The sequence below is a fragment of the Coregonus lavaretus genome (genome assembly GCF_964263955.1).
Source record: "Coregonus lavaretus genome assembly, chromosome: 24".
In the NCBI taxonomy this organism is placed as follows: domain Eukaryota; kingdom Metazoa; phylum Chordata; class Actinopteri; order Salmoniformes; family Salmonidae; genus Coregonus; species Coregonus lavaretus.
In genome coordinates, this window is record NC_140011.1 from 28,473,801 (window position 1) to 28,497,866 (window position 24,066).

At 46.4% G+C, this 24,066-nt stretch overlaps 1 protein-coding gene across 1 annotated transcript in view; it reads right to left on the minus strand.

Moving 5' to 3' along the window:
- Positions 1–19,512, minus strand: part of LOC311099814 (leucine-rich repeat transmembrane neuronal protein 4-like) — a gene marked incomplete at both ends in the record, with an annotated part of 37,369 nt that extends 17,857 nt beyond the window's left edge. Inside the window, 2 exons of the mRNA XM_084140561.1 lie at positions 9,655–11,303; positions 19,479–19,512. Coding sequence (XP_083996687.1) covers positions 9,655–11,303; positions 19,479–19,512 — 1,683 coding nt within the window. The remainder of the gene's footprint in view (positions 1–9,654; positions 11,304–19,478) is intronic.
- Between the last annotated feature and the right edge of the window lie 4,554 nt (positions 19,513–24,066).

Genomic DNA, 24,066 nt, shown 5'->3' on the forward strand with positions numbered 1-24,066 from the left:
ATGGGGGTATTGTCTCTGGGCCTCTCCTCTGTATCATACAGCCGGGACAGTGCGTCTGCCTTCACGTTCTTCGTACCCGGAATGTATGATAGAGTGAAATCAAACCGGGTGAAGAATAGGGCCCACCTGGCCTGGCGAGGGTTCAGCCTCCTCGCTGCCCGGATGTACTCCAGCTTACGTGTGGTCCGTCCAGACGAGGAAAGGGTGTTTCGCCCCCTCGAGCCAATGTCTCCACACGTTCAGAGCTCGGACAACAGCCAACAGCTCCCGATCACCAACGCCGTAGTTCTGCTCCGCCGGGCTGAGCTTCTTTGAGAAGAACGCACAGGGGCGGCGCCTGGGTGGCGTGCCCGAGCGTTGAGATAGGACTGCTCCCATCCCAACCTCAGACGCATCCACCTCCACTACGAACGGTAGTAATGGATCGTAGTGGACTTGTACCGGGGCCGAGGTGAAAAGTTCCCTCAGGTTACTGAAGGCCCTGTCAGCCTCAGCAGACCAGCGGAGCCGGGACGGCCCACCCTTCAACAGAGATGTAATGGAAGCTGCGACCTTGCCAAAGCCCCGGATAAACCGCCGATAATAGTTGGCGAAGCCAAGGAAGAGCTGCACCTCCTTTACCGTGGTTGGATTCGGCCAATTACGCGCTGCTGCAATGCGGTCGCCCTCCATCTCCACACCTGTGGAGGAAATGTGGTATCCGAGGAAGGAGACAGACTGCTGGAAAAACATACACTTTTCTGCCTTAGCATGAAGGTCATTTTCCAACAGTCAGGCCAGTACTTTGCGAACCAGGGACACATGCTCGGCGCGCGTAGCGGAATACACCAAGATGTGATGTAGATCACTACACCGCGACCAAGCATGTCCCGAAACACCTCGTTCACAAAGGACTGGAAGACTGAGGGAGCATTCATCAAACCATAGGGCATCACCAGGTATTCATAATGCCCCGTGGTTGTGCTGAATTTAGTGAAGAAGCACACTCCATGCAATGACTCAACCACTGACGGAATGAGGGGGAGAGGATAACTAGATCTAATCGTCTCCTTGTTCAGTGGTCGATAGTCAATGCACGGGCGCAGACTGCCGTCTTTCTTCTTCACAAAAAAGAAACTTGAGGAGGCGGGTGAAGTGGAGGGACGTATGTACCCCTGGTGCAGGGACTCGGTGACGTATGTCTCCATAGCCTCCCTCTCCACCTGCGACAGAGGATACACATGACTCCTGGGAGGTACAGCGTCTAACCGAGGGTTTATTGCGCAATACCCCGCCCGATGAAGTGGAAATTTAGTTGCTTTATTCTTGGAGACTATTTGTGCCAGATCATGGTATTCTGGGGGAATGCGCACGGTGGAGGCACCGTCTGGACTTTCCACCGTGGTTGCACCAACGGAAACACCCAGCCACCTACCCTGACACTCTCGCGACCACCCTGTGAGAACCCTCTGCGGCCATGAGAAAGTGGGGTTGTGGAGTGCTAGCCACGGAATACCTAACACCACAGGGAAAGCAGGAGACTCAATTATGGAAAAAGTGATCTGCTCACAATACGTCTCCTGTGTGATCGTGGTGACTGGTACCGTGACTTCCTTTATCAACCCGAACCCTAATGGTCGACTATCAAGTGCTCTGATGGGGCGTGGAATGGAGAGGGGAATTAATTAAATGCCCTGGCGGCGTGTAAAAGTTTTATCCATAAAGTTCCCAGCTGCGCCAGAATCTACTAGGGCCTTACACTTGGGAACTCTCATGTAATCAGGGAAGTATATGGGTATGGTACAGTGCGCAGAGGGCTCTGAACAAGTGTGGGTGCTCAATACCTGGGGTGATGCGAGAGTGCCCTGCCGGCCGCCTCCTGACCCAAAACAGCGCTGACGATAACGTGTGGTGGAATGTACCTTCGAGCCATCCGATTGGCACTGGCACTGTCGTCTTCCGCTCTCTCGGTGCGCGGTACCACCCAGCTCCATGAGCTCTGGATCCGCGATGGTCGGGGCGGGAATGGGCAGACCTCCTCCAGGACGTCTTCTGGTTGCCAGCAGGTTATCCAGATGAATGGCCATGTCCACCAGTTTGGTAAAAGACAAACTGGTGTCACGGCAGGCTAGCTCCCGTCGGACGTCCTCCCGTAGATGGCACCGGAACTGGTTGATCAGAGCCCGCTCGTTCCACCCGGATCCTGCTGCCAGAATACGGAACTCCAGCGCAAACTCCTGTACTGTCCTCGTCCCCTGCCTCAAGTGGACCAGCTGCTCACCCGCCTCTCAACACTCGGGCGGGTGATCGAAAACTGCCTGAAATAGGCGGGTGAACTCCCTGTAGTCCTCCAACGCAGCTCCTCCATCTCTCCAAACCGCGTTGGCCCACTCCAGGGCTTTCCCCGAGAGGCAGGAAATGAGGACGGACACCTGTTCTCGATCTGATGGCGCCGGCCTGACACTGGAGCAGTACAGCTCCAGTTGGAGAAGGAATCCCTAACATGCATCCGGCGTCCCATCGAACGCCCGTGGTTGAGATATCTGGATCCCTCCGGGTGCTGTGACGTAGGTGGCTTGATCTGGTTGGCCAGCTGGTCTCGACGGATCGGTTCCTCTTCTCTCCAGGCGTTGGACGACCTGAAGAACCCGACCCATTGCTTCCCCCAACCTGGTCGGGATTACCCCAGAAATCAGCTACACTACATGGCCAAAAGAATGTGGACACCTTACACCACGATCCTGCATGGAATCCAATGTCGAACTGAGCATGAGGCACTTCAGCTCCCCACAGCAGTTGTCAGGTGCCAAACACTAAAGGAGATTATGTTTATCATCCACTTCCCTTGGCCATGTATACATGGTTATGACATGGTATACTCTAAACCTTCCTTTAGTTAAAGTCCAAGAGCCCCGGAGTGTCCAAACTGAAGTTTGCATGGGTGGAATAGCATGAAATGTTGATTTGAATACTTTGTGATTTCTATTACCATAATAACTTTCAAACCAAATGTGCTATTAATTTTCAGGTCATTATTAATAATGTACACTACATGACCAAAAGTATGTGGACACCTGCTTGTCGAACATCTCATTCCAAAATCATGGGCATTAATATGGAGTTGGTCCCCCCTTTGCTGCTATAACAGCCTCCACTCTTCTGGGAAGGCTTTCCGCTAGATGTTGGAAAATTGCTTCCATTCAGCCACAAGAGCATTAGTGAGGACGGGAGCTGATGTTGGGCGATTAGGCCTGGCTCGCAGTCGGCATTCCAATTCATCCCAAAGGTGTTCGATGGGGTTGAGGTCGAGTTCTTCCACATCGATCTCGACAAACCATTTCTGTATGGACCTCGCTTTGTGCACGGGGGCATTGTCATGCTGAAACAGGAAAGAGCCTTCCCCAAACTGTTGCCACAAATTTGGAAGCACAGAATCGTCTAAAATGTAATTGTATGCTGTTGCGTTAAGGTTTGCCTTCACTGGAACTAAGAGCCTGAACCATGAAAAACAGCCCCAGACCATTATTCCTCCTCCACCAAACTTTAAAGTTGGCATGTAGCGTTCTCCTGGCATCCACCAAACCCAGATTAATCCGTCGGACTGCCAGATGGTGAAGCATGATTCATCACTCCAGAGAACACGTTTCCACTGCTCCAGAGTCCAATGGCATTGAGCTTTACACCACTCCAGCCGACGCTTGGCATTGCGCATGGTGATCTTAGGCTTGTGTGCGGCTGCTCGGGCATGGAAACCCATTTCATGAAGCTCCCGACGAACAGTTATTGTGCTGACGTTGCTTCCAGAGGTAGTTTGGAACTAGTAGTGAGTGTTGCAACCGAGGGCAGATAATTTTTATGCGCTATGCGCTTCAGCACTCAGAGGTCCCATTCTGCGAGCTTGTGTGGCCTACCACTTTGCGGCTGAGCTGTTGTTTCCACTTCACAATAACAGCATTTACAGTTGACTGCAGCTCCAGCAGGGCAGAAATTTGACGAACTATGACGGTGGCACATTGAAAGTTACTGAGCTCCTCAGTTTGTCTATGGAGATTGCATGGCTGTGTGCTTGATTTTATACACCTGTCAGCAACGGGTGTGGCTGAATTAGCCGAATCCACTAATTTGAAGGGGTGTCCACATACTTTTTGCCATGTAGTGTATATAGAATACCCTTACAGTGCATTTTTAAGGTTGGCCAGTTCAATTTAGGTTTCAGATGAAAGGGAACATAAAACTGTTAAGCGCCTTTAAACGTCCTATTCTGACCATATCCATGGAGGAAGCAGACAATGTTCAATCACTTAACAGCTGATTGAAATAGTTCTACCCAGTAGCGGTGAGCGGAGTGTGGCTCATAATTTCCTGATGAGGAAAAGTGGCTCACTCAATTGAAGCTATGCACCATACTAATGCTCAAACCGTCAAGCTGATTGAATGCTTATCATGATAAGCACTCTTCAATGTAAAATTATTCCATTAATTGCACCTAACCGCTCTTTTTCATCATAAAACCATGTCTGTTATTTCCTGAGTGGTTCATTGTGTTTCAGCCAATAAGTTCAAATAAAATCTCTGTTATGACTTCTACCATATGAAAAGGTATTGTGACTATGCTCTCAGTGTGGTACTGTATGTCTCAGTGCTTTTTTTCCATTACCACTGCCAAGAAAACACTATTTCTCTCTATTTGTAAGGAAATGTCAGAGGGAGGCATTATACAGGTAATTAAATACAAATGATAGTGTTTTGGAGCTACCTGAATGTAAATCTCTTCTAATTGAGCTCAGAGGGGCAAAAAGCATGGCCGACTTCTTCTCAATTATCAGAGTTTTTAGAAGGAAGAAGACTTAAGTCTGATTTAGTACGCGAGAGATATACCTCTCTACAAGGGTCGTTGCACAAAATGAGTCCCTTTTGTGTCCCTTTGATATTTTAAGTAGAAATTGGATTTTAAAAGCCTGTTATATTAAATTAAGTACCCTTTAATATAGACCACATGAACAATTCAATCAATCTGATTTTCTATATGAATAAAGACTTGCTAAAGTTCTGAAATTCAGCATTTTAACATGTTCCTCTGTGCACTCTCTGTGACTTCTTTGAAGAGTTTAACCCACTTAACCTCAACATTTCTCAAAGTTTTCACCATCATTGTAAAGCCCTAGTTATTTTGTTGCTTTGACATAGTCATTTCTGAAGACTATAATTTGTGGTTAATGTGGTTAGTGATTAATTGTAAGGTTGAAAAAAAACCTAGCCCTCATTTTAAGGTCAACCCTGTTACGTGAACTGAACTCTTGTTTAAAAATAAAAATAAAACATAAAATCCTGAACCAACACTTGACTCACAACCCCCCCCCCCCCCCCCCCCCCACTGTCTAGCTCTGACTTTGCTGATAACCACTTTATTGAGGAAAAGTGTACTTAATATGCCTGTGATATGTGGTTGTCCCAGCTAGCTATCTTAAGATGAATGCACTAACTGTAAGTCGCTCTGGATAAGAGCGTTTGCTAAATGACTAAATTGTCAGATTTAATGTAAATTATGGTGAAACTATTCCTTTTTGAAGGGAAAATCCACTCAAAAATTATATTTTGGTATTTTTTTTAGGCTGATCCTTTCTCTCTGGTGCTTTAATTGGGCTTTGACCCGGCATGCAGCAAGCATTCCTCTCTCATCCTGACTGTTTCTTATTTCATCACAGGCACAGTTGAGAGCGTGCCGCAGCTCCCAGTCTTTCTCACCGTTTTCCGTTGGGATTGCTTGCACTGCACTGAGCCATAATGAAAGGCACAGCCAGCTGTGCTGCCCGGCAATATGGCTCTTTCATCAAGTTAAACCGAGCTGATGCCTGCTCCTCAATTATTAAACGTTCACCTAAATGAGCAACAAAATAACATAGAAAAAAAACTGCTGCAGACCCACTTTAGTACATTGCAGAGGACAGGGAGAAGAGTGTCTGTGTTTGAGGGGATGAGATTCACATTGTCACTGTAATTGGGATAAAACACATTTGTACTTCATTTCACTGCCATGTTTCCATGAAAAAAAAGAAAGTACAGGCCTTGGGATCCACTTATGGAAAAATATATGCATTGTCTGAGAGAAACTCAGATTGAATTAAATGAAGTTCCAATCAGAAATAATATGCCAGCCTTTAAAGTTGAGTTAATCACATTGCAGGTAATAAGAGGTCTCTCTATCTCCATGGATTAAGGGCATAACGCGTTGACAGAGTGCAAAAATAATTAGTTATGCAACAGCTCTCCTTTTCATAGAATTATAATGAATGGCTTGGTAGATTGGTGCCTATAGGTACTTCATGTCATATTTCTAAAATTACTCACGAAAGGTTAAGCATATAAAAATTATTAGAAAAGGTTTTGAGCAGAATAGAAATTTGACATCGGTGCCATGGGAGTTCTGATATTAAATAAATGCCTTATTCCTTCATTACTATTAATGATAAAACATTGAGCAAACTGCAGTCAGCAGAAAGGATCATGTTGAAAGTGATCATTCATATGGATAACATGGGTTCTGTGGACTTGTTTTGTTTTGCAGCACTGTCATAGAATCATTAATTCAACCTGTAAACACATGAGTGAGTCAATTAATTTCCTCATTATACAAACAAAACATTTACAGGGTTTTAGTTTTCGCTTCCTGTGATCTTTGGTTCCTTCCAGTGGAGTGTAATAAACATATTACTTTCTGTCACTTTTTTCTCTCCTCCTTCCAAAACAGTTCCTCTCTGAACATAAATAATCCCCTTTTACGAAATCACTTCAGGTGAGTATCTTTTCATAAAACAGCGCATCTGTGCAGGAAAACATGCTTCCTGAGATCAAACGCAGACGTGGTGCAATGGCTGGTGATTGTAATTACCCTGGTATTGGGTATAAATAGGTGCCTCATCTTAGCAGGCCGGGGGGATCCATCCGCATTAAAGAGCCATATCATAAGATTTGGGATTACACATATCGCTATGGCTCTTTTGAGATTACCATAAATCTTCCCAAAACAGGCTGGAGCTAAGCGAATGCCCCTTACACTATGCCCTCTGCTATTTTACTAAACACACTGTTGAGTTAAGTGGCTGTAGAGGCATGCAGCCATGCGGACTGGGATCTCTTCTGTGTCTACTCTGCCACATTAGAGGACAGGGAGGTCCAGTCGTTATGGGGCATCCAACTGATGCTGATCAATACCTCATTAATCCATGTTGTGATTTGGCTTGAATCGATTTGGAGTTTGTTTTTTTGGCATCTCATGAGGTGGAGAACGAACATTTTCAGTTTGGTCAAGACGGGGTAAGCTAGTGGCCCTAAGCTAACCCCTGCCCTGTTTTTCATTTTGGCCTTGAAAGAAAGGCCCCTATAGATGAAACACGCACACGCACACGCACACGCACACACACACACACACACACACACACACACACACACACACACACACACACACACACACACACACACACAAAACATTAACTTACTCACATACTCTGAATGTACTACACATATTAAAATAACTCTTATACACTCTTATGCACAAACACACACACATACACTACCAGTCAAAGGTTTTTGAACACCTACTCATTCAAGGGTTTTTCTTTCTTGTTACTATTTTCTACATTGTAGAATAATAGTGAAGACATCACAACTATGAAATAACACATATGGAATCATGTAGTAACCAAAAAAGTGTTAAACAAATCAAAACATATTTTAGATTTTAGATTCTTCAAAGTAGCCAGCTGTTGCCTTGATGACAGCTTTGCACACTCTTGGCATTCTCTCAACCAGCTTCACCTGGAATGCTTTTTAACGGTCTTGAAGTTGTTCCCACATATGCTGAGCACTTGTTGGCTGCTTTTCCTTCACTCTGCGGTCCGACTCATCCCAAACCATCTCAATTTGGTTGAGGTCGGGGGATTGTGGAGGCCAGCTCATCTGATGCAGGACTCCATCACTTTCCTTCTTGGTAAAATAGCCCTTATACAGCCTGGAGGTATTTTGGGTAATTGTCCTGTTGAAAAACAAATGATAGTCCCACTAAGCCCAAACCAGATGGGATGGCATATCGCTGCACAATGCTGTGGTAGCTATGCTGGTTAAGTGTGCCTTGAATTCTAAATCAATCACAGACAGTGTCACCAGCAAAGCACCCCCACCCCATAACACCTCCTCCTCCATGCTTTACAGTGGGAAATACACATGCAGAGATCATCCGTTCACCCACACCGCGTCTCACAAAGACACTGCAGTTGGAACCATCAATCTCCAATTTGGAATCCAGACCAAAGGACACATTTCCACCGGTCTAATGTCCATTGCTCGTGTTTCTTGGCCCGAGCAAGTCTCTTCTTCATATTGGTGTCCTTTAGTAGTGGTTTCTTTGCAGCAATTCGACCATGAAGGCCTGATTCACACAGTCTCCACTGAACAGTTGATGTTGAGATGTGTCTGTTACTTGAACTCTGTGAAGCATTTATATGGGCTGCAATTTCTGAGGCTGGTAACTATAATGAACTTCTCCTCTGCAGCAGAGGTAACTCTGGGTCTTCCATTCCTGTGGCGGTCCTCATGAGAGCCAGTTTCATCATAGCGCTTGATGGTTTTTGCGACTGCACTTGAAGAAACTTTCAAAGTTCTTGAAGTAATGATGGACTGTCGTTTCTCTTTGCTTAGAGCTGTTCTTGCCATAATATGGACTTGGTCTTTTACCAAATAGGGCTAACTTCTGTATACCTCCCCCAACCTTGTCACAACACAACTGGTTGGCTCAAACGCATTAAGAAGGAAATAAATTCCACAAATTAACTTTTAAGAAGGCACACCTGTTAATTGAAATGCATTCCAGGTGACTACCTCATGAAGCTGCTTGAGAGAATGCCAAGAGTGTGCAAAGCTGTCATCAAGGCAAAGGGTGGCTATTTGAAGAATCTCAAATATAAAATATATTTTGATTTGTTTAACACTTTTTTGGTTACTACATGATTCCATATGTGTTATTTCAAAGTTTTGATGTCTTCACTATTATTCTACAATGTAGAAAATAGTAAAAATTAAGAAAAACCCTTGAATGAGTAGGTGTTCTAAAACTTTTGACCGGTAGTGTATATCAAAGCATCCAGTGAGCCATGCCATGATATCGTAGCAATGACTTGTGTGAGACCTTGAAGCAGGAACAGTGTGCAAGTATCCAGGATCTGTCACTGGAGCCATGCAAAAAGTGTGTGTATGATTAAGAATTGTGCCTCAAAACTCTGTTGAAGTGCAACGCTGAACAAAAATAAGCTGATTGGCAAATAAACTATACAAACGATAAAGTGAACAAAGTGCATTAAAGCCAGCGAGCCAAACATGACACGTGTAATAATGCAGTTCTCTGAACCTGAGCTAGGTTACCGTTGCCTCCTGGTTCTAAATGTCATTTTCATGTTTCCAGTGTCCGGTTCGATTTATGAATGAAAACTGCAGAAATAATTGGAAACCTTCAAGGTTCTAAGTCGAGCGTGTTATGAACCAAGAGTCAAGGGTGCTTAGCCCTGATCCAAAGTTTCTCTAAACAGTGCATGCCTGATAAAGGATTTACCTCTCTCTCTCTTGAGCCTTTGTGTTTTTGCTTTTTGGGTTTTGTTTTTAAAAGGCTGATGCGACGGGTCATACCTCGCATTCTCTGGAGCCGGAGATGGTGCAGGTGCAGGAGCCAGTCCCGTTGCCCAGTACCTCCAAGCCCTCAGGGGTGGCGGCCGGGTTGTAGCTCATGTAATACTCCTGCAGCTGGGAGCTCAGGTTTTGCTCAGGCTCTGGGCTTTTTTTCCGCCGCTTGCGGCCCACCACGGAGCGCTGCTGCAGGAGCCGTGCCGCATTCGGGTAGCGCCTCCACAACACGTAGATGACTGTCAGGATGAGCGACATGGAGAAGAAGAGCGCCACGCTGCCAACCACCACCTTGTGGAAGGACATGTGCTCCAGCTCTGGGGGCTGAGTCACCACCAGGCTGCGGAGGGAGGGCGGGGCCTGGGGAGGGGAGTCTCTGGGGTCAATCCTTACCCGGCTGGGGAAAGTGGGCCGGGGGGGGGACTGAGGCCGAGGTGGGGGTAGGGGGGCCAGGGTGGTAGGTGGAGGCAGGGGTGGAGGGGGGCTGGTGGGTGCGGGGGTTGCGTCGGGTGTCGTCTCAATTAAATCTGGGGTCGGTGAAGGGGTTTCTGTCTGGAAGTAATCTGTTTCCTCACAAATTCCATTGTTCCTCGTAGCCTCCATGATCTTCTCTCCCTGGAGCTGCTTTGGGCTGCTGCATATCATGGTGGTGTCTTTAGTGCCACGAAAGTTCCTCAGCCAGGCCACCAGGGGGCAGATGCCTGTCCCACAGTCCCACACGTTACCCGCCAGGCTGATAGAGTTCAGGGAGATCCAGGCAGACACTGCCTCCTGGGACACGTTGGACAGCTTGTTGGACTCCAGGTTGAGGGTCTGGAGGTTGGGCAAGCAGTGGAACACGGCAGGGTCCAGGGTCTGGATTTCATTGCCAGACAGATCCAGTTTCTGCAGCGTGTGCCAGGTCCAGGGCAGGCCCTGGTTGACTGCTCGGATGCGGTTCCACTGCAGGTAGAGTGCCCGCAGGTTAGCAAGACGTGGGAACAGAAAGAAGTTGATCCGGGAGAACTGGTTGTGCTCCAGGTGAAGCTCCATGAGCCTCTGCAGCCCCAGGAAGGTGGTCCTGGTGAGGGCCCGGAGACGGTTGTAGCCCAGGTCCAGAAACTCCAGGCTGCGGCATTCCAGGAAGGCCCGGATGGGGACGTTGGTGAGGCCGTTGGAGCGCAGGTGGAGGTTCTGAAGCTTCCTCAGGCCGTGGAACTGCCCCGGCTGAAGCACCTGCAGCTTGTTGTAGGACAGGTCCAGGCTGCGGAGGTTGGGCACCCCATGGAAGGTGGCATTGTGGAGCTGAGAGATCTTGTTGGAGCTGAGGATCAGCTCTTTAAGCCTGCGGACCCCCTGGAAGGCCCGACTGTCTAGAGAAGAGATCTGGTTGTGGTCCATGTAGAGCCAGAGGAGCTGGTTAAGGTGGGCAAACTGGTAGGGGAGCAGCGTGTGCAGGTCGTTGTAGCGAAGAGAGAGGCCCTGGCAGCCCACTGAGATGTTCTCAGGGACGTCCAAGAAGCCAGCTGACTCGCAGTGGACTATCTTCCCCTCACAACGGCAGCTGTGAGGGCAGGTGCGTTCACCAGAGCAGAGCGGCAGCATGGCCTGGAGGACGAGGAGCAGGAGGAGGATGGGGGGGAGGTGCACCGGTCGTACATCACACAGCCTGGAACCTACAGATAGAGAGACCGAGAGAGAGAGAAGAAGCAGGCATGTTAGAGAGGAATTCTTACTAAGGCAGATCCATGTAAATACCCATAAAATGATAAATACTCATAATCGTATAGTTAAATTAGAGTACGTTCATCATTGCCACATTCAAGAAAGCTCCGTACATTGTAAAAGGACATTCTGAAAGATATTTGATTGAAATGAATACACATACTGTAAGTAAACACTTATACATCATGTTTTTATATTCTCGTTGTAATCAATTTTAAATTGATGTACAAGAAATTACTACATTATGAATCCCATACTTTCAAGGTATGTTGCTAGACAGCAGTGAAAAAACATGCCTACTTCATTTGCTATGACAAAGTGCACACACACAATGTTTGTTTTGGGTAATTGGTGTGCTCTCTTTTCACCCCAGTGAACCTGTGCAGGGCTCATTGTCTTGTGTTAGAGCTTTTTGCATTTCTAATGCTGAAGCAGACAGCACACAAACTAAGCATATGCCCTGATAAACAGGAGACAAGACCCTACTTCTCTTGACACATAACACTCCTCTCAACCCCTCTGTGATTCAACGCTTTGATCCTATTCTTTCTTTGCTTTGTTCTCTTGTGCAGCAGACAGTAACGGCTTGTCCCCATTTTAAACAATTTGCTGGGAAACAAGAACACCCGTAGATTTAGCTCTAATTGAGACACATTGCTGCCTGCTGTGTGATGTCCTCCCTTTGCACACAAAGACAGCGTGACGTGACTGTGAGCAAAACGGCTGTGCAGGCAGGCTGAGGTAGCAACAGGATGGGGCTGTTCAGCTGAGCTCTCTCCTTAGACACACTCTGACCTGACAGCCTCTTATTCTCTTATGCTAGTCTCTGGCTGGGTTGGTTTGACAGTGGAAGGAACCACTTACTAGGGAGAATGGGGGGGGGGGGGGGGGGGGGTACTCTGGGCTGGATTGACAGTGGAAGGAACCACTGATATCCAAGATGGCGTAGCAGTGTGGTCGTGTATTCTGTAGTGTGCTCGTTCCTGTTTATTTGTCTTTTTCGTATATATTTCTCAATCTCACTTTTCATCCATCAACTAAATATACTTTCCTGCAACCCGCCTCACCCAATGTGGAACGGATTCTATTATTTCTTATACCTTTTTATCTAGAACCGGCTGAAACTAGCCAGCTAGCCAGCTAACTAGCTACTTGCTAGCTACTTGCTATTAGCCACCGTTAGCCGTGGCCTGCACTACCTACCAGCCAGCCTGGACAATTATCGGCCAGTCTGCACAGCACGCTATCGACTCAGAACATATCGGATTTTCTGCCGGAATCACTGAATCACTGGACCTTTAACACCGGATCATCGCAACTAGCTAGCTGCAACCGAATGGATGTTGTTGTTGGCTAATCACCACTGTCCTGAAGCTAGCACCAGTTAGCCTTGAGCTAGCCTCGAGCCAGGCCCATCTCCCGACTATATACCTCTCTGTCAACCGGACGGGACCTCCTAGTGTCGACACAGAACCCCGCCGATCCATCACGACTGGTCTGCCGATGTAATCGCCTGATGTGGTTTCAACAGGCTTCCCGTTGCGACGACCACGAAGATCCATCTGCTAGCCCGGCCCGCTAGCACACGCAATCAACAACCGTGCCTCCTGCTCGCCTGTGCCGTAGCAGCCATCAAACTGCTCCCGGACTGCGTTAGCACACTCCGCCAACCCTGATGTTCTAGCAGTGTCTGAATCCTGGCTTAGGAAGGCCACCAAAAACTCTGAAATGTCCATCCCCAACTACAAAATGTTCTGTCTAGATAGAACTGCCAAAGGGGTCGGAGTTGCAATCTACTGTAGAGATAGCCTGCAGAGCTCTATCATACTATCCAGGTCTGTGCCCAAACAGTTTGAGCTTCTACTTCTAAAAATCCACCTTTCCAGAAATAAATCTCTCACTGTTGCCGCTTGCTACAGACCCCCCTCAGCCCCCAGCTGTGCCCTGGACACCATATGTGAATTGATTGCCCCCCATCTATCCTCAGAGTTCGTACTGCTTGGTGACCTAAACTGGGATATGCTTAACACCCCGGCCGTCCTACAATCTAAACTAGATGTCCTCAATCTCACACAAATTATCAAGGAACCTACCAGGTACAACCCTAAATCCGTAAACATGGGCACCCTCATAGATATCATCCTGACTAATTTACCCTCTAAATACACCTCCGCTTTCTTCAACCAGGATCTCAGTGATCACTGCCTCATTGCCTGCGTCCGTAATGGGTCCGCGGTCAAACGACCACCCTTCATCACTGTCAAACGCTCCCTAAAACACTTCAGCGAGCAGGCCTTTCTAATTAACCTGGCCCGGGTATTCTGGATGGATATTGACCTCATTCTGTCAGTAGAGGATGCCTGGTTGTTCTTTAAAAGTGCTTTCCTCTCCATCTTAAATAAGCATGCCCCATTCAAAAAAGTCAGAACTAACAACAGATATACAGTGGGGAAAAAAAGTATTTAGTCAGCCACCAATTGTGCAAGTTCTCCCACTTAAAAAGATGAGAGAGGCCTGTAATTTTCATCATAGGTACACGTCAACTATGACAGACAAAATGAGAAAAAAAATTCCAGAAAATCACATTGTAGGATTTTTAATGAATTTATTGGCATATGATGGTGGAAAATAAGTATTTGGTCAATAAAAAAAGTTTCTCAATACTTTGTTATATACCCTTTGTTGGCAATGACACAGGTCAAACGTTTTCTGTAAGTCTTCACAAGGTTTTCACACACTGTTGCTGGTATTTTGGCCCATTCCTCCATGCAGATCTCCTCTAGAGCAGTGATGTTTTGGGGCTGTCGCTGGGCAACACAGACTTTCAACTCCCTACAAAGATTTTCTATGGGGTTGAGATCTGGAGACTGGCTAGGCCACTCCAGGACCTTGAAATGCTTCTTACGAAGCCACTCCTTCGTTGCCCGGGCGGTGTGTTTGGGATCATTGTCATGCTGAAAGACCCAGCCACGTTTCATCTTCAATGCCCTTGCTGATGGAAGGAGGGTTTCACTCAAAATCTCACGATACATGGCCCCATTCATTCTTTCCTTTACACGGATCAGTCGTCCTGGTCCCTTTGCAGAAAAACAGCCCCAAAGCATGATGTTTCCAACCCCATGCTTCACAGTAGGTATGGTGTTCTTTGGATGCAACTCAGCATTCTTTGTCCTCCAAACACGACGAGTTGAGTTTTTACCAAAAAGTTATATTTTGGTTTCATCTGACCATATGACATTCTCCCAATCCTCTTCTGGATCATCCAAATGCACTTCAGACGGGCCTGGACATGTACTGGCTTAAGCAGGGGGACAAGTCTCGCACTGCAGGATTTGAGTCCCTGGCGGCGTAGTGTGTTACTGATGGTTGGCTTTGTTACTTTGGTCCCAGCTCTCTGCAGGTCATTCACTAGGTCCCCCCGTGTGGTTCTGGGATTTTTGCTCACCGTTCTTGTGATCATTTTGACCCCACGGGGTGAGATCTTGCGTGGAGCCCCAGATCGAGGGAGATTATCAGTGGTCTTGTATGTCTTCCGTTTCCTAATAATTGCTCCCACAGTTGATTTCTTCAAACCAAGCTGCTTACCTATTGCAGATTCAGTCTTCCCAGCCTGGTGCAGGTCTACAATTTTGTTTTTGGTGTCCTTTGACAGCTCTTTGGTCTTGGCCATTGTGAAGTTTGGAGTGTGACTGTTTGAGGTTGTGGACAGGTGTATTTTATACTGATAACAAGTTCAAACAGGCGCCATTAATACAGGTAACGAGTGGAGGACAGAGGAGCCTCTGAAAGAAGTTGTTACAGGTCTGTGAGAGCCAGAAATCTTGCTTGTTTGTAGGTGACCAAATACTTATTTTCCACCATAATTTGCAAATAAATTCATAAAAAATCCTACAATGGGATTTTCTGGATTTTTTTTCCTCAATTTGTCTGTCATAGTTGACGTGTACCTATGATGAAAATTACAGGCCTCTCTCATCTTTTTAAGTGGGAGAACTTGCACAATTGGTGGCTGACTAAATACTTTTTTTCCCCACTGTAGCCCCTGGTTCACCCCAGACTTGACTGCCCTTGACCAGCACAAAAACATCCTGTGGCATTCTGCATTAGCATCGAACAGCCCCCGCGATATGCAACTTTTCAGCCCTCCTGTAGCTCAGTTGGTAGAGCATGGCGCTTGCAACGCAAGGGTTGTGGGTTCGATTCCCATGGGGGGGCAGTATGAAAAATGTATGCACTCACTAATTGGAAGTCGCTCTGGATAAGAGCGTCTGCTAAATGACTATAATGTAAAAAAATATGTAAGTCAGGAACAAATATACACAATCAGTTAGGAAAGCAAAGGCTAGCTTTTTCAAACAGAAATTTGCATCCTGTAGCACTAACTCTAAAAACGTTTGGGACACTGGAAAGTCCATGGAGAATAAGAGCACCTCCTCCCAGCTGCCCACTGCACTTAGGCTAGGAAACACTGTCACCACCGATAAATCTACGATAATCGAGAATTTCAATAAGGATTTTGCTACGGCTGGCCATGCTTTCCACCTGGCTACCCCTACCCCGGCCACCAGCTCTGCACCCTCCGCTAAAAACGTACTAGGGAGCATATGGGGGCGGGGGTACTCTGGGCTGGTTTGACAGTGGAAGGAACAACTTACTAGGGAGAATAGGGGGTATAATGATATATACCCATTGATTGTTGAAGAATATAACTTATAAATGCCTCATGAGTTTAGTTCAACTGTCATACACCTTGATAACCCAAAATATAAGCTTATTTTACCCCAATGTTTGTAAACAATGTAAATGTAAACAAACCCTACATAGCCTCAAAACATGGTTAAAACGATCATTTTGATATCATGGATGGTCAAATCAAATCAAAGTTTACTGGTCGCGTAAACAGATTTGCAGATGTTATCGCAGGTGCAGCGAAATGCTTGTGTTTCTCGATCCAACCTAGCAATCCAAAACAATACACACATAATCCAAATGTAAAAAGTCAGAGTCTGGAATATATATATATCTATATATATATATAATGGTGTGTATAGACAGTATGGACAGTACAGAAAAGGTGTGTACAGCAGTAGTTATATAGAATAAGCCATGACTAGAATACAGTATATACATGAAGTGGGTAAAACAGTATGTACACATTATTAAAGTGACCAGTGTCTATGCACATAGGGCATCAGTCTCTAAGGTGCAGGGTAGAGTACCGGATGGTAGCCGGCTAGTAACAGTGACTAAGGTTTAGGGCAGGGTACTGGGCGGATGCCAGCTAATGGTGACTGTTTACCAGTCTGATGGCCTGGAGATAGAAGCTGTTTATCAGTCTCTTGGTCCCAGCTTTGATGCATCTGTACTGTCTCTGCCTTCTAGATGGTAGCGCTTCCTCTCCACTGCGGCCCTGTCAATGTGGATGGAGGCGTGCTCTCTCTGCTTTTTCTTGCAGTCCACGATCAGCTCCTTCGTTTTGTTGATGTCGAGGGAGAGGTTATTTTCCTGGCACCAATCCGCCAGGGCTCTCCCCTCCTCCCTGTAGGCTGTCTCGTCATTGTTGGTAATCAGGCCTACCACTGTTGTGTTGTCAGCAAACCTGATGATTGAGTTGGAGACGTGCGTGGCCACGCAGTCATGGGTGAACATGGAGTACAGGAGGGGGCTGAGCACGCACCCCTGTGGGGCCCCCGTGTTGAGGATCAGCGTAGCAGAGGTGTTGTTGCCTACCTTCCTCACTTGGGGTCGGCCCGTCAGGAAGCCCAGGACCCTGTTGCACAGGGAGGGGTTCAGACCCAGGGCCCTGAGTTTAGTGATGGGCTTGAATGCTGAGCTGTATTTGATGAACAGCATTCTTACATAGGTATTTCTGTTGTACAGATGGGATAGGGCAGTGTGCAGTGCAATGGCGATTGCGACGTCCATGGATCTGTTGGGGTGGTATGTGAATTGTAGTGGGTCTAAGGTGTCGGGTAAGGTGGAGGTGATATGGTCCTTAACTAGCCTCTTAAAGCACTTCATGATGACAGAAGTGAGTGCTATGGGGCGATAGTAATTTAGCTCAGTTACCTTTGCTTTCTTGGGTACAGGAACACTGGTGGACATATTAAAGCAAGTGAGGACAACAGACTGGGATACGGAGCGATTTAATATGTCCGTAAACACTCCAGGCATCTGGTCTGAGCATGCTCTGAGGACGCGGCTGGGGATGCAGTCTAGGCCGGCAGCTTCGCGAGGGTTAACACGATTAAATGACTTACTCACGTTGGCCATGGAGAACGAGAGCACATAGTCCTTGTAAGCAATGGGGCCTGCGTCAGCAGCTCAATTTAGTTTTCCTTGAAGGTGTTAAGCTTGTCCGGGTGCGATGCGACGGTGTCTGAAGTGGCTGGCTTTCCCTTTATAATCCATGATTGTCTGGAGTCCCTGCCACATACAGTGGGGAGAACAAGTATTTGATACACTGCCGATTTTGCAGGTTTTCCTACTTACAAAGCATGTAGAGGTCTGTAATTTTATCACAAAAATCCAGAAAATCACATTGTATGATTTTTAAGTAATTAATTTGCATTTTATTGCATGACATAAGTATTTGATCACCTACCAACCAGTAAGAATTCCGTCTCTCACAGACCTGTTAGTTTTTCTTTAAGAAGCCCTCCTGTTCTCCACTCATTACCTGTATTAACTGCACCTGTTTGAACTCGTTACCTGTATAAAAGACCCCTGTCCACACACTCAATCAAACAGACTCCAACCTCTCCACAATGGCCAAGACCAGAGAGCTGTGTAAGGACATCAGGGATAAAATTGTAGACCTGCACAAGGCTGGGATGGGCTACAGGACAATAGGCAAGCAGCTTGGTGAGAAGGCAACAACTGTTGGCGCAATTATTAGAAAATGGAAGAAGTTCAAGATGACGGTCAATCACCCTCAGTATGGGGCTCCATGCAAGATCTCACCTTGTGGGGCATCAATGATCATGAGGAAGGTGAGGGATCAGCCCAGAACTACACGGCAGGACCTGGTCAATGACCTGAAGAGAGCTGGGACCACAGTTCCTTTAGAGCCATTGCGGTTTCGGCTTGGGGAGGAATACACACGGCAGTCATGGATTAAAATCCTGCAGTGCACGCAAGGTCCCCCTGCTCAAGCCAGCGCATGTCCAGGCCCGTCTGAAGTTTGCCAATGACCATCTGGATGATCCAGAGGAGGAATGGGAGAAGGTCATGTGGTCTGATGAGACAAAAATAGAGCTTTTTGGTCTAAACTCCACTCGCCGTGTTTGGAGGAAGAAGAAGGATGAGTACAACCTCAAGAACACCATCCCAACCGTGAAGCATGGAGGTGGAAACATCATTCTTTGGGGATGCTTTTCTACAAAGGGGACAGGACAACTGCACCGTATTGAGGGGAGCATGGATGGGGCCATGTATCGTGAGATCTTGGCCAACAACCTCCTTCCCTCAGTAAGAGCATTGAAGATGGGTCGTGGCTGGGTCTTCCAGCATGACAACGACTCGAAACACACAGCCAGGGCAACTAAGGAGTGGCTCCATAAGAAGCATCTCAAGGTCCTGGAGTGGCCTAGCCAGTCTCCAGACCTGAACCAAATAGAACATCTTTGGAGGGAGCTGAAAGTCCGTATTGCCCAGTGACAGCCCCGAAACCTGAAGGATCTGGAGAAGGTCTGTATGGAGGAGTGGGCCAAAATCCCTGCTGCAGTGTGTGCAAATCTGGTCAAGACCTACAGGAAACGTAGGATCTCTGTAATTGCAAACAAAGGTTTCTGTAGCAAATATTAAGTTCGGCTTTTCTAATGTATTAAATACTTATGTCATGCAATAAAATGCAAATTAATTACTTAAAAATCATACAATGTGATTTTCTGGATTTTTGTTTTAGATTCCGTCTCTCACAGTTGAAGTGTACCTATGATAAAAATTACAGACCTCTACATGCTTTGTAAGTAGGAAAACCTGCAAAATCGGCAGTGTATCAAATACTTGTTCTCCCAGAGCGTCTGCTAAATGACGTAAATGTAAATGTAAATGTAATGTCTGAGTCGTTGAATTGCGACTCTACTTTGTCCCTGTACTGTCGTTTGCCTCTTTGATTGCCTTACAGAGGTCATAGATGGTCTGTTTGTACACGTCCATGTTCCCAGTCACCTTGCCGTGGTTGAATGTGGTGGTTCACACTTTCAGTTTTGTGTGAATGCTGCCATCTATCCACGGTTTTTGGTTTCGATAAGTTCTAATCATCACAGTGATGAATCCAGTCACCGAGTCAGTGTTTACGTCGATACTATTCTCAGAGGCGACATGGAATATTTCCCAGTCCACTTGATCAAAACAATCTTGAAGCATAGATTCCGATTGGTCAGACCAATGTTGAACATTCCTTACTTTAGGTGCTTCCTGCTTAAGTTTCTGCCTATAGATGAGGAGGAGCAGAATGGAGGCGTGATCTAATTTGCCAAAGGCAGGGCAGGGGGAGGGCCTTGTAGCCATCCCGGAAGGGAGAGTAGCAATGATCCAGTCCGTGATGCGCGTAAGGACAGGACATGTCTTGATATTTGTAAGTCGCTCTGGATAAGAGCTTCTGCTAAATGACGTAAATGTAAATGTAAATGTTATAGAATTTCGGTAGCGTTTTCCTCAGATTTCATTTATAAAAGTCCCAAGCTACAATAAATGTGACTGGTTTCCAGTTTGCACAGTCCAGTGTAGTTCCTTTAGAGCCATTGCGGTTTCGGCTTGGGGAGGAATACATACGGCAGTGACGATGACCAAAGAAAATGATCTTGGGAGGTAACGCGGTCTGCATTTGATGGTAGTATTCCAAATCAGGAGAACAAAAGGACTTGAGTTCCTGAACGTTACCAAAATCACACCATGAGTTGTATATAATGAAACAAACCCCTCTTCCTTTCTTTATCCCAGAATGTTGTTTCTTCCTGTTCCCGGGGACATTATATCTGGAGAGAGCCATGATTCCGTAAAACAGATTATGTTACAGTCCCTGATGTCTGTCTCTCTGTAAGGAGATCCTCGCCCTGAGCTCATCTACTTTAGTGTCCAGGGACTGAATGTTAGCGAGTAATATACTTAGAAGCGGTGGATGGTATGCACGCAACTTGAGTCTGACTAGGGCCCTACTTCTTCTTCCTCTTCTCCGGCGTCAGATTTTGTTGCAGGCCCCGGGATTAATATATCTGCCTCGGGAAGAAGAAGTAGGGCAAATTTCTGCTCGAATTTCTGGTGCGTGACCACCGATCGAATATCCCAAAGTTATTTTCAGCTGTAGGTAATAATACAAGAAACGTTCTGAGCAAATAATGTAGGAAAAACACACACATAAATCCTGCAGTTGTCTAGGAGCTAGAAACATGGCAACTGTGTCTGTCAGCACCATCTTGTGATATTACAGTTCTTGCATCCATAGCTCTGTCTATGAATTTGAAAGTCGTTACATTTCTCTAGGCCCATCCTTCAGCTTTATACCAAAACAGAGGCGGGGTGCCCGTTTTGTGATTAAATTAAGAATTCTAGCTTTAAATGTAAACCAGGAGACTCCTGACCTCCTGACCTCAGATAAGTCATTGGATTCCCTTGAGCACTGATGTGTGTCCATGAAGTGGCCCCTTCAGCTGGATTGCTTCTTCAGTTATCAAGGAGGTCTGTAGGCTACGGATGGATGACTGTGTGTAGATCAGATGCTCCATACAGTACATTGACATGGTGCCTAGGCTTGGGCAGTATACTGTATATACTGTATAGCGGTGCATTTGGAAATAGCAATGGGATGGTTTTTCTATACCGTTTTCTATACCTTCTATACCGTTTTCTATACCTTCTAAAAATCCACCTTTCCAGAAATAAATCTCTCACTGTTGCTGCTTGCTACAGACCCCCCTCAGCCCCCAGCTGTGCCCTGGACACCATATGTGAATTGATTGCCCCCCATCTATCCTCAGAGTTCGTACTGCTTGGTGACCTGAATTGGGATATGCTTAACACCCCGGCCGTCCTACAATCTAAGCTAGATGCCCTCAATCTCACACAAATTATCAACGAACCTACCAGGTACAACCCTAAATCCGTAAACATGGGTACCCTCATAGATATCATCCTGACTAACTTACCCTCTAAATACACCTCTGCTGTCTTCAACCAGGATCTCAGCGATCACTGCCTTATTGCCTGCGTCCGTAACGGGTCCGCGGTCAAACGACCACCCCTCATCACTGTCAAACGCTCCCTAAAACACTTCAGCGAGCAGGCCTTCGTAATTGACCTGGCCCAGGTATCCTGGATGGATATAGATCTCATTCCGTCAGTAGAGGATGCCTGGTTGTTCTTTAAAAGTAATTTCCTCTCAATCTTAAATAAACATGCCCCATTCAAAAAATACAGAACTAAGAACAGATATAGCCCCTGGTTCTCCTCAGACTTGACTGCCCTTGACCAGCACAAAAACATCCTGTGGCGTACTGCATTAGCATCAAATAGCCCCCGCGATATGCAACTTTTCAGGGAAGTTAGGAACCAATATACAGAAGCAGTTAGGAAAGCAAAGGCTAACTTTTTCAAACAGAAATTTGCATCCTGTAGCACTAACTCCAAAAAGTTTTGGGACACTGTAAAGTCCATGGACTTCCTCCCAGCTTCCCACTGCACTGAGGCTAGGAAACACTATCACCACCGATAAATCTACAATAATCGAGAATTTCAAAAAGCATTTTGCTACGGCTGGCCATGCTTTCCACCTGGCTACCACTACCCCGGCCACCAGCTCTGCACCCTCCGCTGCAACTTGCCCATGCCCCCCCCCCCCCCCGCTTCTCCTTCACACAAATCCAGACAGCTGATGTTCTGAAAGAGCTGCAAAATCTGGACCCTTACAAATCATCTGGGCTAGACAATCTGGACCCTTTCTTTCTAAAACTAGCCGCCGAAATTGTCGCAACCCCTATTACTAGCCTGTTCAACCTCTCTTTTGTAACGTCTGAGATTCCCAGAGATTGGAAAGCTGCCGCGGTCATCCCCCTCTTCAAAGGGGGTGACACTCTAGATCCAAACTGTTACAGACCCATATCCATCCTGCCCTGCCTTTCGAAAGTTTTTGAAAGCCAAGTTAACAAACAGATCACCGACCATTTCGAATCCCACCGTACCTTCTCCGCTATGCAATCCGGTTTCCGAGCTGGTCATGGGTGCACTTCAGCCACGCTCAAGGTCCTAAACGATATTATAAACGCGATCGATAATAGACAGTACTGTGCAGCTGTCTTCATCGACCTGGCCAAGGCTTTCGACTCTGTCAACCACCGCATTCTTATTGGCAGACTAAATAGCCTTGGTTTCTCAAATGACTGCCTCGCCTGGTTCACCAATAACTTCTCAGATAGAGTTCAATGTGTCAAATCGGAGGGCCTGTTGTCTGGACCTATGGAAGTCTCTATGGGCGTGCCACAGGGTTCAATTCTTGGGCCGACTCTTTTCTCTGTGTATATCAATGATGTCGCTCTTGCTGCTGGTGACTCTCAGATCCACCTCTATGCAGACGACACCATTTTGTATACATCTGGCCCTTCATTGGACACTGTGTTAACAAACCTCCAAACGAGCTTCAATGCCATACAACACTCCTTCAGTAGCCTCCAACTGCTCTTAAACACTAGTAAAACTAAATGCATGCTCTTCAACCGAACGCTGCTTGCACCCGCCCACCCGACTAGAATCACTACTCTCGACGGGTCTGACCTAGAGTATGTGGACAACTACAAATACCTAGGTGTCTGGTTAGACTGTAAACTCTCCTTCCAGACTCACATTAAGAATCTCCAATCCAAAGTTAAATCTAGAATCGGTTTCCTATTTCGCAACAAAGCCTCCTTCACTCATGCTGCCAAACATGCCCTCGTAAAACTGACTATCCTACCGATCCTTGACTTTGGCGATGTCATTTACAAAATAGCCTCCAACACTCTACTCAGCAAATTGGATGTAGTCTATCACAGTGCCATCCGTTTTGTCTCCAAAGCCCCATATACTACCCACCACTGTGACCTGTACGCTCTTGTTGGCTGGTCCTCACTACATATTCGTCGCCAAACCCACTGGCTCCAGGCCATCTATAAATCACTGCTAGGCAAATCCCCGCCTTATCTTAGCTCATTGGTCACCATAGCAACACCCACCCGTAGTATGCGCTCCAGCAGGTATATCTCACTGGTCATCCCCAAAGCCAATACCTCCTTTGGCCGCCATTCCTTCCAGTTCTCTGCTGCCAATGACTGGAACAAATTGCAAAAATCTCTGAAGCTGGAGACACTTATCTCCCTCACTAACTTTAAGCATCAGTTGTCAGAGCACCTTACCGATCACTGCACCTGTACACAGCCCATCTGAAATTAGCCCGCCCAACTACCTCATCCCTATATTGTTATTTATTTTGCTCATTTGTACCCCAGTATCTCTATTTGCACATCATCTCTTGCACATCTATCATTCCAGTGTTAATACTAATTGTAATTATTTTGCACTATAGCCTATTTATTGCCTTACCTCCATAACTTGCTACATTTGCACACACTGTATATATATTTTCTGTTGTATTTTTGACTTTATGTTTTGTTTTACCCCATATGTAACTCTGTGTTGTTGTTTTTATCGCACTGCTTTGCTTTATCTTGGCCAGGTCGCAGT